Here is a 16,571-nt window from a genome sequence, read left to right as displayed (position 1 = left end):
GAATTTCTATAAATAACCGTGTAATTTGGTGAGAAGATGCCAGCTGCAGGAGGCAGCTCCTTTGTGGAATTAGGTACAGAGAGAGAGGAACACAGCCTAACTTCAGCATGCCAAAAAAAGTGAGCAACTGCCTGAGGATACCCCATAAAAAGCTTTTGGACAGCGCATGGCAGGTGTTGCCAGAAGGGTATGTTCATAGAGTGACAGGTTGGTGATACGTACACTCCAATTCCCAGACCTGTTCCTGAAGTAAAATCCCACGTGCTTCACTGTCACTTTTATCTATATCGCAAAACCAGCAGATTGTACTTAGGTCTTAAAAATCATGGTAACTTTAAGAATTTGCATTATTCTCTATTTTTATTTCACAGTCCCCTGAGGACTTTTACTGCCTGCATCTGCACAGAAATTGTTATGTTTCTTCTGCTGCTTAGCTGTGTTTGCTCCTGCTTGAAAAAAGAAGCTCATAATAAACTTACTCTTTCCTACTTAACTCTATTTAAGAAATTACATTAAGGGACACAGTCCTATATGAAAGTACCTACAAGCAATCTTTTTGTCTCAGAGGACTCTTGACCAGAACAACTGATCAAAAATACACCGCATATGAGTTTTTACAGAGGGAAAAATTCCAATTTTCCCATTGTATACTGTATTTGAATTGTATTTTATAACTGTGATCAACATTATCATGATTCAAAAGCTGGAAAAAACTTACTGTCCTTTCCAGTTTAGCATAAATTTGTCACTGATATTTCAGATAGATCTAATCAGAATTATGTATTCAGAGGTAATTATATTTCAAAAGTCATTACACAGTACATTAGGAAGGAACAACATTTTAATACCTGTGACTGCAAAATTAATTCAGCCTACACTTGAAAGCTGAAAAGTTCACCCAAAAGGGGAAGTAGACATTTCTTATCACCCTTGACTTGTTTACAATCCAGTGGCTTACTGCATATCAGCAATAAATTCCTGCTAAGTATTTCCATAATTCAGATTGGTGTGTCATCATCCAAAAATCTGGCAGGAGCTGGCCTGCAAAAGGGCAAACATCTACAGCAAATGGAGCAGATCTGCCTGCAATCAGTCGCTCTCTCAACTTGCATATGACTTAATATGCCCCGTTAAAAGTGAAAATGGTGGTTCATTCCTGCAACACCCAGTGGAGGGGAGTGATTGTAAACCACGCAGCTTGGAGTATGTTCATCATGAGTGTCCTCAGATGCCCAGATCCCTGAGACAGCTGGAGGTCTGTGGAAAACGGAGCTATTTCAGCATCTTCTGACTGCTGCAGCTTAAAAGCAGGAATTCCATGTGTGATCCTCTGGCAAACCCCAAATATCCATTTCAAAATCCCAGCAGTGTAAAATGTGAGTGGGTAACCATCAGCTGAACCACTGCAAAGCCTTCCACATACCTTCTGCAGAAAGCATCCAACTGGAAGGGGTAGTTTCCAAAAGCAGGGTAAAGGCTAGATGATGCTACACTTAAAGCCTCCTCTTCTCCTTACAGATATTCCAAATACCCAGGGAGTTGGTATACCATATTGCTTTTCCTCCTCTGAAGGTTCCTTGTCTTACTCCCTTCATGGGATAGCATTAAGAAAAATAAAATCTGTTGAGGTCTTTAATGTTTGGGTATTTTTTAATTTAATGTCACTAATCTTGGAATTTGAGTAGCCCATAACTGGCTAAGAACATGATTGATTAGCATGGCAAAAAAAAAAAAAAAAAAAAAGTGACTCCGACCTTCCAGACTGACCTTTGCCCTCCATAGGACAAATTATTTTTGTTCAGTTCTACAACAAACCAGAAAAGATCATCTAGATGATCATACCCTGAGCAGTGCTGTCCATTGGGGAGCCTAGAAAGATCCCAGCCTGCAAAGGCCAGAATTTGGTGTTATCTATGCACATTTCAAGGGGTTTTCCCAAATGAAATGACCCATAACCAGCAAAGAAAAGGAAGTCACACTTCCTCACACAACCACATGAAAGATGATTGACAGTTAATGGCATTTGCTGCACTGTGGTAGTTTCTCCCTTTGTCACTCTGTGTTGCTCTGTAGTTCTGTCAGTGGTTCCCAGCATTGGCTGGCTTGGTCTTATCATGACAGCCTTACTGGAAACTGTTGTTCCCACTGTTATTCTTCACAGAATTTGTCTTTTTTTTTTTTTTTAATTGCACTGGTTATTATTGTACCAAGAAGTGCTCGTCAAGTGGAAATTCCCAACTTTGAACAAATTTACACAGATTACAGTCTGTATTACATTTGCCCAGTTTCCTTATAGGAAACTGAGAACAGGTTGTGCTTTTTAGAATTACCAGGTTTACTTTCCCTGAGTTACCATCCTCTGAAAATGAAAAGAAGCTGTGTTGCAACTGGAAAGGATAACCAGTTTTATAATGGGTAGTAGCTTTCTCTTCTGCAATCAGCTAAAGCTAAAAAAAAAAAATCTGGAATGAGGATTTATGTTGAAATGGTTGCCAGTGATGGTGAAAATCCAGCTAAAAATCAGTCCATGAATTCAGCCTGAAGACAAAAAAGTTTAAGAACTGGAACAATTTTCAGGGAGGTCTAGATAAAAATAAATGAGGAAAGAGATAAGAAAAGATGATTGATTACAGCTTTTAGATTCTTCCCTAAAAGGGAAGCAATTTTGACAAGTCAGTAAATTAAAATTCATCTGAAAGACAAATACTGATACTATATACCTTTTCCTACCCAATGACAGATTATGTCTTCCCATATAAACAGTTGGAGAATGCAAATTACTAAAGTAAAGCAGATAACAAATTACTAAAGTAAAATACCTGAGATAAGAAGAAAACACAAAACCTACATCTGAAACCTGTTTTTCAGCACAAGGAACACATAGGGTAAAAATAAATATTTTAATAGCGCTGGGAAAACAGAGTAGGAAGGAGAGTGTATCATCATAATGCAATAAAACTGTATTATCTCTATCAGCTTTTTGGTTTTGTTTTGTTTTTTTTTTACTAAATGAAAATTAAGAGTAAAGAAGGGCTAATGAGAATGCAGAGCTGGAAGCCAATCTTGGATCTGCATGGCAGGATCCAAGGATGCTATAAACAGATGGAGATAATTTTTTATGCAATAATGGGAGACATATTAATATAAACTAATAAGTAATACCTCTGCAATATAAAAAGCCAGGCTTCACCATCAGGCAATTTCCTCTCCTTAGAAACTATGTCTTATTGTGTACATGTGTGGTCCCTGATGACTTGGCTCTGCAATTCATACCTCAGTCATAACCTCATAAAGAAGGGATAATTTGACAGCAGATATATCCTTTATATATTGTTTCAAAAGGTACTACATTAGTCATACGTTCCACATTCCTCTCATGTGCATTCCTCTCATATATATCCTTTCAACCTTCTTTTTTCCTCTTTGCATCTAAGTGGAATTGAGATTTTTATAGGAAAAAAAATTGTAAACTTGCATTTGCTTCCCATTCTTGCCTTTGCAAAGTGGAAAGATCTCCTGCAAGGTCTAATGTTGCTATATTAATAAATAAAGTTAGTCAGAAATAAAGAGTAAGAGATCTGTGAGGTTAAAAAAATGGCAGCACTTGCTGTTTTGACTGCGGTTAAGTGTTCAGTTTGAAAAAATGTTGTTGGAGTCCTGAAGCTGAAACAGAAGCTTCATGAAAAGGAAACTGCTGAGGATAGATAGAGGTGGGTGGGAAATGGGTGTCTGAAGAGATGTGAGAAACAAAAGGGATGTGAAAAAGTTGCTTGGTTGCCTTGTCCAAAAAAAAAAAAAAAAAAAAAAAAAAAAGGAACTGTGGATTTCAAGCTTTGCAAAAACTTCTGTGACAATTCACAGTGTTGTGTCCTGTTTTCCTCTGAAAGCTGTACATGGAGTAACACAAGGGAAATCAAAACAGCCGAATCTATGGAAAGTGCCACAAAGCCCTCCAGGCACCATGGCAAAGCCACCAGTGCTTTTCTTGAGGAACATCATTCTCAGGAACAAATGCCATGAAACAAGAGCATATAACAGATTAATCTGTAATTGGCTTTTATTTTCCTTTATGGACCCACATTTCTTTTCCTGTGAAGCAGCAGGGAAGTCACCCCTTCCAGAGTAATCCTTCCACCTCAGGATGAGCAGCTCTCCTGGAATGAGCAGCAGCCAAAACAAAGCCACACCTGGGCCTACCCCTTGTACCTCATCTGTTAACCAACATTGTATGTGCATGTGTTTGTTTTATGAAATGCATGTTAGGACAGGGAGGCAGAGCATTTCATCTACCTATTATATGTACTCTTTTCCAAATAAATGCTTCAGAGATGTTTTCCTGGCACACAGTTGGTTGTCTCAATTTACCATCTGGCTCAGACTGGATTTGAAATCTATTTCCAGCACACTGTGGCATTCCCCACCTGCCCCAGAGTCACTGCCACAGAGCTGCAATGCTGCCTTTGCAAATAACCCAGCACAGCCATGTGCTCCAGGGCCAGTTCTTGGGCTCTGACCAAGGAATACTGCTCCTTCCCATGAGTTACTCAGACACCAGGCCAAGGCAGCTCAAAGACACCTCAGTGTCAGGGTGTTGATCAGCACTTAGTTTGCACTAAAGCTCAGTCTCACCAGTCCCCAGAGGGAGATTATAACCTTGTTTGTTCTCCTCACTGTACCTCAAGACCCTGCTTTGCATTTATTATTGCACAGTTGGATGGGAGTCCATCTTCCCTTTCCTCTTTTCTCTCAGACCCAATAGGTAATTTGCATAATTCCCAAATTGTGGAGACAGGGAAGTATAAAAAGTCAATACCAGAGCTCAGACATATGCTGGCATTGGCAATCACCTGGCTTCACCTCCTACTGACTAAGCTTCTGCATAAGGTAACTTCCAAACCATCATATCGTAGCCTTCAGTAATCCAGTGCACCAAGAGAGAGAAAACCTACATTTCCTTTTTGCTTTGTCATTTTTAAGAGACAGAGAAGCTGAATTACTGCTAAGGAGTCTTGGTGAGCTTTAACACACAGAGCAATGGCATCCAGAAAATTTTCCAAATGGGCTGACTGAAAAATCGGAGATTTGTCAAGAATGCCAAGGATTTAATAAAAAATTAAAGGAAAAATAAACAAGCAGATAACTAAGTGTCCTTGATCTTGTGTGGAGAATTTTGTGATTCAGTTTCAGAGGAACCATGCAATTGTGGAAGTACTTTTCAACACAGGTTGAAATTTCCCAAATTCAGCAAGACTTAAGCCTAGGCCAAATGGGTCATCTCTTCTTTCCTTACCAGTCATTATGGTTTAAAAGCTGTGTTCAGTTTTTTACAATTAATCAAATAAATGCTAAACTTATGCAGCTGTTAGGAAATACTTGATAAAAATCACAGCTGAGAAGGTGAAAGAGAAAGACTAATCCAAAACAAACACTACTTTGCATAAATTAAGACATTAATATAGGGAGTTGTATCATTCACTGTAGTGCATTTCCCTTTGGACCACATCCCTTTGGAGCACTCCCCATGGCCAATTGCAAGTGCAGTGCTATTCCACAGTTTTCAGTTTTGTCCCCAGCTGTGCTATTAACAATCTATCTGAAGACAATGATATCTCTAGTGTGAAAAATATGAGGACAAGATAGAGGGCATGGAAAAAGGTATAGATGATATATTTATGTACATTTTTACTGCTACAGAGGAAGCACATGTTGGTTTCTCAACTGTTCAACATGCTTGTAAAATATCCAGCTAATAGTATAAAGCATTTGCCAATAAACCTAAGGTATTCAAGCTGAACATGAAAAATTGCCAATGTATTTTGCAATGGTGAGCAGCTGTAATAAAATGGTAGGTGGTTCTCAATGCTGATAAATAAAGTGATGTGTGTGGGGAAAAAAGCGATCCTAACTGCACAGCTACAGGAAACACCATTGACACCACCACAACCATCACCATTCCTACCATGAACCTTAACTAATGCAGAATGTGTCCTGTGCTGGCTCACAGTGCCTTGGTAGACTCATGAAGAAAAAACTACCATAATGAGTAAGTTGCAAAATTTTTCTAAAGCTGCCTATCTTGCAAAAAATATTATAATCCATATCAGATACAGCCTGCTGCTCTAGACAGAAGTGGTTTGGACAAGAAGATCAGGACTCTTTTCCCTTCAAACCCAGCTATGTAGAGACTGCATGGCCGCACCATATATACTATATATAGCAACCTACTTACTCTGCAAACATTCCAGTAAAGAGTGAACATCCTGTGGCTAAATCTACCCTACAGATTGGCACAGGGCATATTAACATTCATGGAAGTGTTGCCAGAAAATGTCTAATGCAAAGGAAGTTTGAGAAGCTGTCTATTTTTCCTTAGGAGTTTACTTAGTTGAAGGAATATTGGTCTCTTCTGTCCAGTCTACAAGAAGCAGAGTCTGAAGAAGGCATAAAGGTGCATTTTTTGTAATATACTGCTATATATTCAGACTTAGCCATTAACACTAAGGATTGACATCTTGGTTTTCTAAGAGTTCCATGTCAACAGTTCAGTACTTAGAAGTACTTGTTAAAAACAGGTAAGTAGTTGTTAGCATTATTAGATAGGGAAGAGAGAACAGAACAGAACATCTCTATGCCACTGTATAAAATCATGTTTTCATATTTTGAAAACTGTATACAGTTCAGGTGGTTGCCATATAAAGAACAACTAAATAGACCAAAATTCTTCAAACTGACAAAAAGCTCAAGAGAAGATAATATCAAAGTCATTAAATAATAAGGAATGTGGGAAAATAAGTAAAAGAAACAGTTCATTGTTCTTTTTTTTTTTTTTTTTTTTTTCATAAACTAGGGGACATTAAAACTCAGTGAATGTGGCTGGTGACAGGTTTAAAGCAAGGACAGATACTTCACAAATCACCTGCTTACTGTGGAGTTCAACAAAATGAGGAATGGGAAATATGAGATTTACATGAGTTCAAAAAAAAGACTTAGGCTGTATAAGAATAAGTCTTCCAGAGATACTAAACACACAAGGAATAATTCCTTCATTAAGTTTTTAAGAAATGCAGAACCTGTTGAAGACAGAGTACAAACAAGACAAACATTTGATTTGGCACAGTACAAACTCTCATATGTCCTTACACAAAGTTAGGGAAGCCCAAGGTGACTGGATAGAATGTGGAAAAGGTAATGAGTGGTTCAGAGAAGCACTGCTCCTGGCTAGGAATGCTCCGCAACAGATAGGAAAAGATGGGATTTACAGAGGAAAAGATTTAACTGTCTGTAATTTCCTACTTTCACCAGACTGTACTTTTTGCTTCTTCCAGCTCCTTACCCTCCATTTTCTGTCAACCATCTGGGCTCCATGAACAGGAGAGAAATTATGTTGTTTGTTGTATGGCAAAGTGAGAATGTGTGTCTCTAGCTCCAGCCTCACATCCTTAGGATGGATTTGATTTGGAGATGGCATAAAGGGAAGCAGCTTGTCCCATCATGAGATGCAATATGGTTGGAGGAGCAGCATCTTTGTTACAGGACACAATGAAACAGTAGCTAATCCCACAAAATATCAGAACAGCATCTTGCCCTGACTAGTATCAATGGGGAATAAATTTTAGCCTTTAGAGGAACTAGCAAGGATGTCAGCAAAAGCACAGAAGCTTATAATGTTCTGATCCAAAGCCAATTAAAATTTGCCTAGTAGGAAACAGATTTGATTCCTCATGCATATGATTTGTTCTCTCTGAAATAAACCTATAATTACCGACATTCCAAAAGCTGTTTCTTACGCCTCGTGGTCTAAAAACTTGGTTTCCATTTACCTGGAAATGAATCACTGGACTTCATAGAAGAATTAAGAGGGTTTGTGCTTCTGGGAAATGAAACTCAGTAGTGTGCACATATTGCCAAGCAAAGAGTAATACCAAAGAAAAATGGAATCCATATTTGACTGGGATCTACTACTAATGACTAATTACAGCTGGCTTACAGATCCGAGGCATACTTTCCTCGAGCAGGACAATATCTGTTTTCTTTGTGACAATACTAAGTGGGCAGGGAATAATATTGTTTCTGGCAGGCATAGATATTGTTGCTGTCAGGCAGTGGTTCACAGGGCAGATGATATGCAAGAGAAAGTTTCTTGCAATGTTCATTCTTTGTCTCCCTTTGTCTCAAGCTTCACACACATGAGCAGCACTCACCCTTCACAAAAATTCACAACTGTCAGATTAGACATAGGGAATTGTGGTTATGAAATATATTACAATGAACATTCTTTTAGTGACACTCCACTTTGCTGTAGTTTTTCAGAATTCCATAAAATTGCCTATTACTTTTAAAAGACATTTCTTTAGAGACTGTAAGAAATAGATAAGAAAATGCTGCTACCCTGTATGGCTGAGTCATACGAAAACTATCTCCATTAAAGACTTGATGCAATGGTTCTTCATTTCTGTGAGCTGGAAAGAATATATTGGAGCATTTTCTGGAGAAAGAGAATGGAATCTTGTAAGAATCCAAAAATTAACTTGTAGTGTTTGGGTCTTTTAAAATACCAGAAACACATATGGTAAATTCTTCAAACACAGTTTCTACTTTTCTTTTGTATTGGAAACAGAGCATTGGTAAGCTGGAGTGCAGCAGAGCATACATTCGGGAATCACAGAATCCTCAATTTCATCTGAGGCAGTAACAAAATAGCAGCAAGTTTTTCAGTTCCTACGATATCCAGTGTCTCTGCACCAAGCAGTAATAAACTGCCTTCACAAGTACATTTATATAATCTTTTTCATGGACTAAATCTCAGTCTACTTGTGCAGTCTAGGTTAAATATATGCTGCAGCACAGCAATAACTGATTATTTGGTGAATATTCTCCTGGCCATAGAAGCAGATAAAAGTCTGGTTACCTTAGTGCTTACAAATAAATGCTATCTGTAGCGTAGTCTTGAAGAACTAGAAATGGGCCTCTAGAAAAAAACTTGATGTTTCACAGAAGTGAGCTACCTGGAAATGTGACAAAGGATTTGAGTCAGGTTTGATATTTATGAGTTTTCTGGTCATCATTAACTCACAGCCTCAGCCTGAATTTCTGAAGGAGGGGACCCCAAATGAGGTAGCTCATTTGGCTCAGGTTAGTCTCATACCTTAAGTAAGCCAACACAAAAAGCATGAATTTGGGAAACACATCTCAAATAGCACTACAGAACATATATCCAGGAAAAAGGCTGGGATTTTGTTTATATAATAAAATGAGGACAGATACCAGATTGCTGTTCGTGCTCTGACTTGGCCAGAGCAAGTCATCCTCAATCTAAAAACCACATTAGTGCTGATTGATCAATCTACCCAGACTTCCAGTAAATCTTAGATTAGCCATATTCAGAATAACAGAAATATAGTTAAGTGACTTCCTACTCAGATACACACTCAGCCATCTTGGAAGAAAGGTAGAAAATGCTTGTACGGTCTAGAAATATTCTGAAATTTTCAAACACTCATGGTTCATTAGTGTAAACTGGGTAGAGCACAGATAAGAAACTGGGTAGACAAAATAACATATCAATGGAACAAACAGAACATTCAAGAGTTATTATGATATTGGTATCTGCAGACATACAGAGAACCACACTATTCCAGAATAAACTGGCAGCATTCCAATGTGATGCCTCTCAGCTGGCCAGGGTCTTGTAGAAAAATATCTGTGAGTAAAAACTACAGATGTAGAAAGACATTCTGGATTTCACAAGGAGTGTGTGCAGAGCGCAGAAGAGGAAAAGCCCTGAAAGGAATCTGACTGCCACAGAAGTCCAATGCTGCAATATTCATTATAATATTAAGTAACTAAAGAAAGTGAAAATTTAATTCTAAAAAATAAAGAGAAACTGATGTAATCCAAAAGGAAAACAAAAAAAGCTCTGTAAAGTTCCACTAGTTTTGAGGGGGAAAATGGTCATGAAAGAACTATCAAGGGTTTGTGGCTGCTGTGCACCTTGGTGTTTCTCCACTTGTCTGAACCACCTTTGCTTTCTCTCACCACTGGTAGGATGGTTATTATTGAAGAAATGAATGAAAATGACAGGCTGTTTCCACAGGCTGTTGTAAGATGACTTGATGAAGACCCAAGAAACTGTGAAGTCCCATAGGTAAGAAGCCCATAGACTCACTGAAGAGGACTCCCTGTTGTACAGAGAGGTTCTGAGTCTGTTGCCTCCCATTCATCCTGGCATTGTGCCCAATGAAGAAGAGGATAAGAGGATAACAGGGATGAAGGTGAGAAGCAACCAGGTAGGGAAAATGTATGTATTGGATGCAGAGCAGCACATCTGTGGTTACTCTCCACTCATTTTCCTGTTTTACCTGGAGGTTCTGAGTGAGGAGTAGCTGTGAGTCAGGAATGTGAATCACACCTGAGCTGCCCAACTTCCCCTCCCTCTTCCCTCTACTGTCTCACAGCCTTTGTCCCCTCCAGTCCATCTCCCCTGCCTCAGCTGCAGTCACCCTTGCCTCAGTTTCTGCAGGTCCATGTCATTCTTCATCCTTTATGGGTTTCCTTCTGCAGGCTCCATATACAGCATTTCCTTCTGAGTGCATCTCCCTACCTGTGCCCATAGATACTTAAAGTACATTTCTCCCTATCTTTTATCTAGTCTTCCTATCTCTGAGCATTCTTTTTGCTTTTCATCCTTTCTACTTCCAAACACATCCTGTCAGGGAATCTCTCCCTGTTTTTGATGAACGGAACTGTTCATCAAGCACAAATCCAGTTTCTGAATGCATATAAGCAATGTAAGCAAAGCTTGGGAATCTCTGCAATGTGTGATCAGACACTAGAACCTGTGAAATATATGAGAATAGTAGCTATCAACTCAAAGGCAGGACCTTTTTTATTATATTGGCTATGACATGAAAAGGTACAAAACCTTAGAGCACTCGTGGAGACAGCATTGAAGAACATCCCATCTACAGCTGATTTTGAGAACTGAATTTTAGAAGTTAGATAGGAACTTATATAGCTTTAAAAGAGGATGGTTTAGGTTTCATTCTTTAGAATGTAGTCAGTGGCAGAAAATATATCTGGCAAATTTCATGTATTAAAAAAAGTAGTCTATAGAAATTATCATCTGTTTCTCAGTAGATAAGGTGTCCTGGTTTTACTGTACCAGCTATATAATAAGAATCCATTTAGATCTATTTAAGATGGAGCATTAATCTGTCTGATGGATTCTAGAAAATAATAATTTCTAGAGTGCTTTTGAATCCAATACCAGAACTGACCCTAGTTAAAGTTTTTCAAAAATGACACTTAGTGCCACATGAAAGGGCCTATTCCTGCAAAATGAGTCAGCAATACCGGCAGTGGCTTGAAGTGGTAGAAAACTACCAGGGGGATGGGAGGAATAGCTCCCATCATTGCTACTGGACTTGTTCACTGAACACAGCAGCTTTACATGTTTGCACTAAAGGGCTTTCTGGATAAGAGAGAGAAATTGTTTTCTTAATCCAGGAAAGATATTTCTGTGTACAATAAAGAAACTTACAGGGGATATGAGATATAAGATAAAGTCATCATTTTTTTTAAGCCAGCTGTTACAGGATATGAGTAAGGGGAACTTTTCACACAATTGAAGCAAGTACATTTCTTTCTGTTTGTCAAGCACAGGTGTGTTAGACTTCAGGTTGAAGTCTATCGTCAGGTATGACAATTCAATCAGCCTACCAGCTAAGGACCTAAGAAGCAGAACTGTTTGCACTCCCCTAGAGCTGCTTCCCTTCTGCTGGCTCACATAGGCCTGATTTTGTAGGAAGTGAAATCAGCAGTAAAATAACCCTACAAAAGTAGTCACAATTTCTCTTCCCATTTATTTCCTTGAAGTAGTTTATCAGAAGTCCAAAAAAAGGACAGGTCAGGAACACAGCCTGCAGAGCAGGACTAGTTCTGCTGTGGCTGTTGTTACAGCTTGGTGAATACACAGCTATTCTAATGAGAGATGTGGCAATTCAAGCACAGCACTCAACTGTAACTTGCTGATATCAAGGAAATGTATGCATTACTGCAGAGAAAGAATACTGCAGCAGCACCAGGCTGGTTTCCCACACTTGACCACAGGTGAGCATAGCAAGAAAATAAGTCCCTAAGTCGGTGGAACAAAATTGCTTCAATTTAGGTATTAATTTTAAATGTTAGTTTCAGGATTGTGCAATGCACTAGACATAACAGAAAGTCCTAAAAAGATTACTAAAAAGCACCTTATCAGTGTTTTTGCTATATCTCACTGATATTCTGATACATGCTAAGATCTCAGAAGAACTGGAACATTGATGCTCTGTGATAATACCAAGAATGTAGCTATTAAATGGAAAACAAATACATTCAGGTTATCTCAAAATAGAGTGTTTGGACTGGGCCCATAATAAGAAAGAAGGGAATTTCCTTCAACAAAGGAATGGCGGCTCTAGATAATTAGCCAAGTCTATAAGCAACACATAGGGGATTTTTGCATTTGACTATTGCTACAACACGTTTACTTGGGCATTGGTCAATATTGCAAAATTGTTGCATATTTTGGGTGAGAGAAAGAAAACATTTCGGTGGTCAGCAGAGTGTAATGAATACTTTTAGTGTTAGGAAAAATTTTAGTACAACCTTTTTTCAGGACTGATCCACCACTCTTTAAAATGTCTTGTGAAAAAATTTAAACACTTTTACTTTTGCACCTATGAAGTCACAAGAACAGAAGAGGCTGTAACTTCTCTAGAAAATACTGTACCTGAGTGGAACTTCTTCCAAATGTGTTGCATGTATGGGGTGGTCCAGTCACCATCTGGGACAGCAGGAAAGCTAGTCCCAGGGGGAGCAGGAATTTTGTAATTAGGGGAGACAATCTTTGCCTGAAGCAGAGAATTAGAAAAGGACTCATACAGATCTGCTCAGGAGTCAGTCAGAAAAGCTACCAGCAAATTTCTCACTACACAAATGCAAACAGGCAGACCTGAACCAAAGTATAAAAATACTGTTAAAGATTATTTGCAAACAGATGCTGTAAGCAGGAATATTGTAATGGAAAGCATTTAGGTCCCTTTAAAACAAGTATCCAAGCAGAATGCAATATGCCTGGAAACTGCCTGTCTCTCACACTGGCCATTGTGGGAGCCTAGACTAACTTTGGATGAACACTTTACTTTGAGGATAAGTGATGTCTGCCATGTCCACCACCCAAATTTTCCTGTAAAATAGGACCATACTTGGTCATGTTTTCTTTGGTATTTTCAGCAGTGCAGCCAACAAGAGATGATGTACTGCAAAAGAGTCAGTGCCTATGCAGCGGAAACAGGAGTTTGTCATTGAAAGCACAGAGCTCAGTACAGCTCAAGATGAGCTTGTCATTGGAGGTGGTGTTTTGCCTTAGCCTTAGATACACCTGTATCATTTTAATTCATTTTCAGTCTGAGGACATATTCATAAAGCTGGTCTTGAGACATCGTGGCAATAAAATCACTCTGTGCAAATTAACCTTTCCTGCAGAAAAGACTTTTCCACTGGAAGGAAGTGAATAGAGGAGTGTTATGATGCTCTCTCAGCTGGATGGCTGAGTGTCTTCTTTCTGGCTGCAGCCTGAAAGGTATTAGAGGAAAAGCAGGTGTGTCTGTGTAGGTCAGAGCTTCAACTTCACAAACTAAGTGCTTTAGGAATGCTGCCCTGCCACCTCTGCTTTTGGAGCTGCAGCACTGCTAGGAATGAGACTAGATTCAATAGATGTGCAGCCTAAACAATAAAGTTTTTATATCAAAGGGGTCAAGCAGAACTTGACCTCTCCAGGGCACCTCAAAAACTCTTGTGTTTCAATGGAGTGGATGTGTCTCTTATACTGTACTCTGTAAATGTGTCAATGAATGTCTTGAAACAAAACAAAACAAACAAATTTTAAACCCTCACACATTCAGATGGAAAATATTTTTCATTGATCTTCTTGTTTCAGATCCTTACTCCTCACCCATATTCCTGATCTCAAATGATCAATTCCACATGGTTTCAGGATATGCTATTAATCATCTTTTATTCCAATGTTACACAACAGGAAGTATGTTTGACAGGACTATTCAGTGAAATAAAGGCCAAATATTTGTTAATCAGTACAGTGTGTAATATTATCCTGAACAATTGAATATAAATACTGATATAATGGGGAAAAATATTTCCATTATTTCCATTAAACTGTTTCCTTCTAGACCAGATTTCCACAAGACAGTTTTAAATAGCTATCAAACCAAAGACATGTACCAGTCAGAAAAATAGGAAAATTATCTCTGAGGCAAACACAAATGCAAACACAGAAAGCAATTGTTAGATATACTTAAAGAACATGTTCTGTCGTGGTGAGATCATCAGAATGGCAAGAGAAAAACAAGACAGGAAATTGCAAACAAGACTGATGCATTGAAGGTGAGAAAACTTACTCCATTCTTCATTTCTCAGAAGCTATTGCTTATGGTTTTAAAATGAAGGTGACAAGCAAGAAAATGTGAAATCCTTGTTCTATTGGTACACAAGGTACTATGAAAGTACTCACTTAGAGCATGTTTTGTATAAAATACTACTTTAGATGGGAAATGTGGACCTGATTTTCTAAGTGATCTAAGACTTTTTTTAAATAGTGGGAAATAAGGAATCATAATCTGAATTTGTCATATTAGAGTAGGCTCAACTTGCTAAATTCTTTGCTCATGAGAATAATCTAATTAGAAACTACTTTCATGTGAAATGATCATTTAGACAAGATTTGCAAGTTGCACCAAAATACAATGTTGAGAAGATACTGATGACCTTGACAACATGTTGTTAAATTCAGTGCAAGGACTGCACACTCTTCATCCTAGGAGAAAAACAGAAGAGGAAAGAAGATTGTTATGAGGTTATTTTCTCCAAAGTGTGAAAAAGTTCATTGTATTCATATATAGTTGATGTAAGAAAAGAAATCTAACCATTTGTCTACAGTTTGTGTACTTGACTGTCACAGTTCAAACAGTGCTTATATGAACAAATAAACAAAACCAGCATACTTTATTTTGAATGGTATCTTATGACAAGGGAAAAGCCAAAAACTGCCTCGAAGCAAGGATGGTAGCCCCTTCTCAACCACATGATTTGCAGAGCTTTTGCAAGGCTGCATCTTTTCCCTATCTTTGAACAAGGCTTTTTCAGACCATCTCAATTTTCTCTAGAGTTCTAGGTAGCAGCAACTCTTCTAAGTTAGGTCTGAAAGGTATCCTTAAAGGAAGAGAATTTTTAAGGTCTTGGGGTCTACCCAGTTATACCTCCACAGGCTGCATTATTTACTGCTTTGCCTGTAGCCTAGGAGAGGTGTTTTGTAAAGGAATGTGGCAATAAGAAGCAGCACTGGAACAGCTGAGCAGACCTGTCTAATCAGTGAGAGCACAGAGGGATGTGATCTGCATGCAGACATCTGTGAGAAAGCAGGGAACAGGTGCTAATAATGTGAGTATCATGTACAGCACATCTGAGCTTGTTTCTGGGCTCTTGAAGGTTGTGTTGTTACTTTACGAACTTCTCTTTTCCACTGGTTATTTGTCCCCCTTTCTCCTCACTCTGGAAGCAAGACAGCTACACCTCTGATTCCAGAGTAAACAGGAAAGAGAGAAAGCAAGAGAAGAGAGAGCACAGGAGCAAGGAATGTCTTCAGTGGAACAGAGAGAGTTAAGAACCTGATATTCCTTCGAGGAATGTACAAAATTCATTCAGATTTTCTTTCTGTGCCTGTAGAAAGGCCAGTGATATGGTTTCAAGATTAAAAACTCTGTCCATTCCCACAGATGCTTTAAACTGTACATTAGATGGATACCTGTGTGTCATGGCTTTTGCTGGGTTTCCATCACTGTGTGGCTGACCATGAAAACCTGAGGGAACAAGTTCAAATATAGGTTGCCATTCTGTTTCCATTATGATTCACGTATTTATTCTCATAGTAACTGATATGGGCTATTGTTTCATGTACAAAATACATAAGTTTTGTATTTTATATGTGAAATAATGTCTCAAAATGCTTGGCTTTATTAAATAGAATCCAGAAAAGTGGTCAAAGGAACTAGAAAATTTAAAAGAAACACATAGTTTTGCCTCCAAGTCAATGCTATTAAATGCATATTTTAAAAACCCCACCACATTATTTTCCCATTTTCATCCTTTGTAGAATAAACAAAACCAAGCCACTGTAATTGCCAAAGCACAGCTACTTATAGAAAAATGCAATCTATTGTAGACTAACAAATTCTACATGCCAGAAAGCTCTTCTTGAAGGCTGGGTAAAGATCAGCCTTCCTAATGGTTAGACATACTGACTTTTTTATAATAGATGTTGTTATGACTGGAACCTTGTTTTTTAGCAACATCCTGAGTCTTCTGGACACACTGGCAGTGCTTGGTATCTTTAACACTAACACTTAACATGCACATTTCTATTTTACAAAGATGTAGACAGTATATATTTTCACTATGCCATTACAAGATTATTTGTCATTTGCTTTGATGTTTGTATAAACTATACTGTCACGAAT

General features: G+C 38.4%; 1 protein-coding gene across 1 annotated transcript in view; it reads right to left on the bottom strand.

Annotated features, from left to right (window-relative positions):
- Nucleotides 1–14,160: 14,160 nt before the first annotated feature.
- IL17REL (interleukin 17 receptor E like) overlaps nucleotides 14,161–16,571 on the bottom strand; it is a 44,932-nt gene continuing 42,521 nt past the window's right edge. Inside the window, exons 16-17 of the mRNA XM_083860304.1 lie at nucleotides 15,860–15,914; nucleotides 14,161–14,872 (exon numbers count right to left, since the gene is read on the bottom strand). Coding sequence (XP_083716430.1) covers nucleotides 14,845–14,872; nucleotides 15,860–15,914 — 83 coding nt within the window. The 3' untranslated portion in view covers nucleotides 14,161–14,844. The remainder of the gene's footprint in view (nucleotides 14,873–15,859; nucleotides 15,915–16,571) is intronic.

The sequence above is a fragment of the Zosterops lateralis genome (assembly GCF_965231275.1).
Source record: "Zosterops lateralis genome assembly, chromosome: 4".
NCBI lineage: Eukaryota > Metazoa > Chordata > Aves > Passeriformes > Zosteropidae > Zosterops > Zosterops lateralis.
The sequence above is the reverse complement of the archived record's forward strand: the minus strand, read 5'-3'. Positions and strand labels throughout refer to the sequence as shown.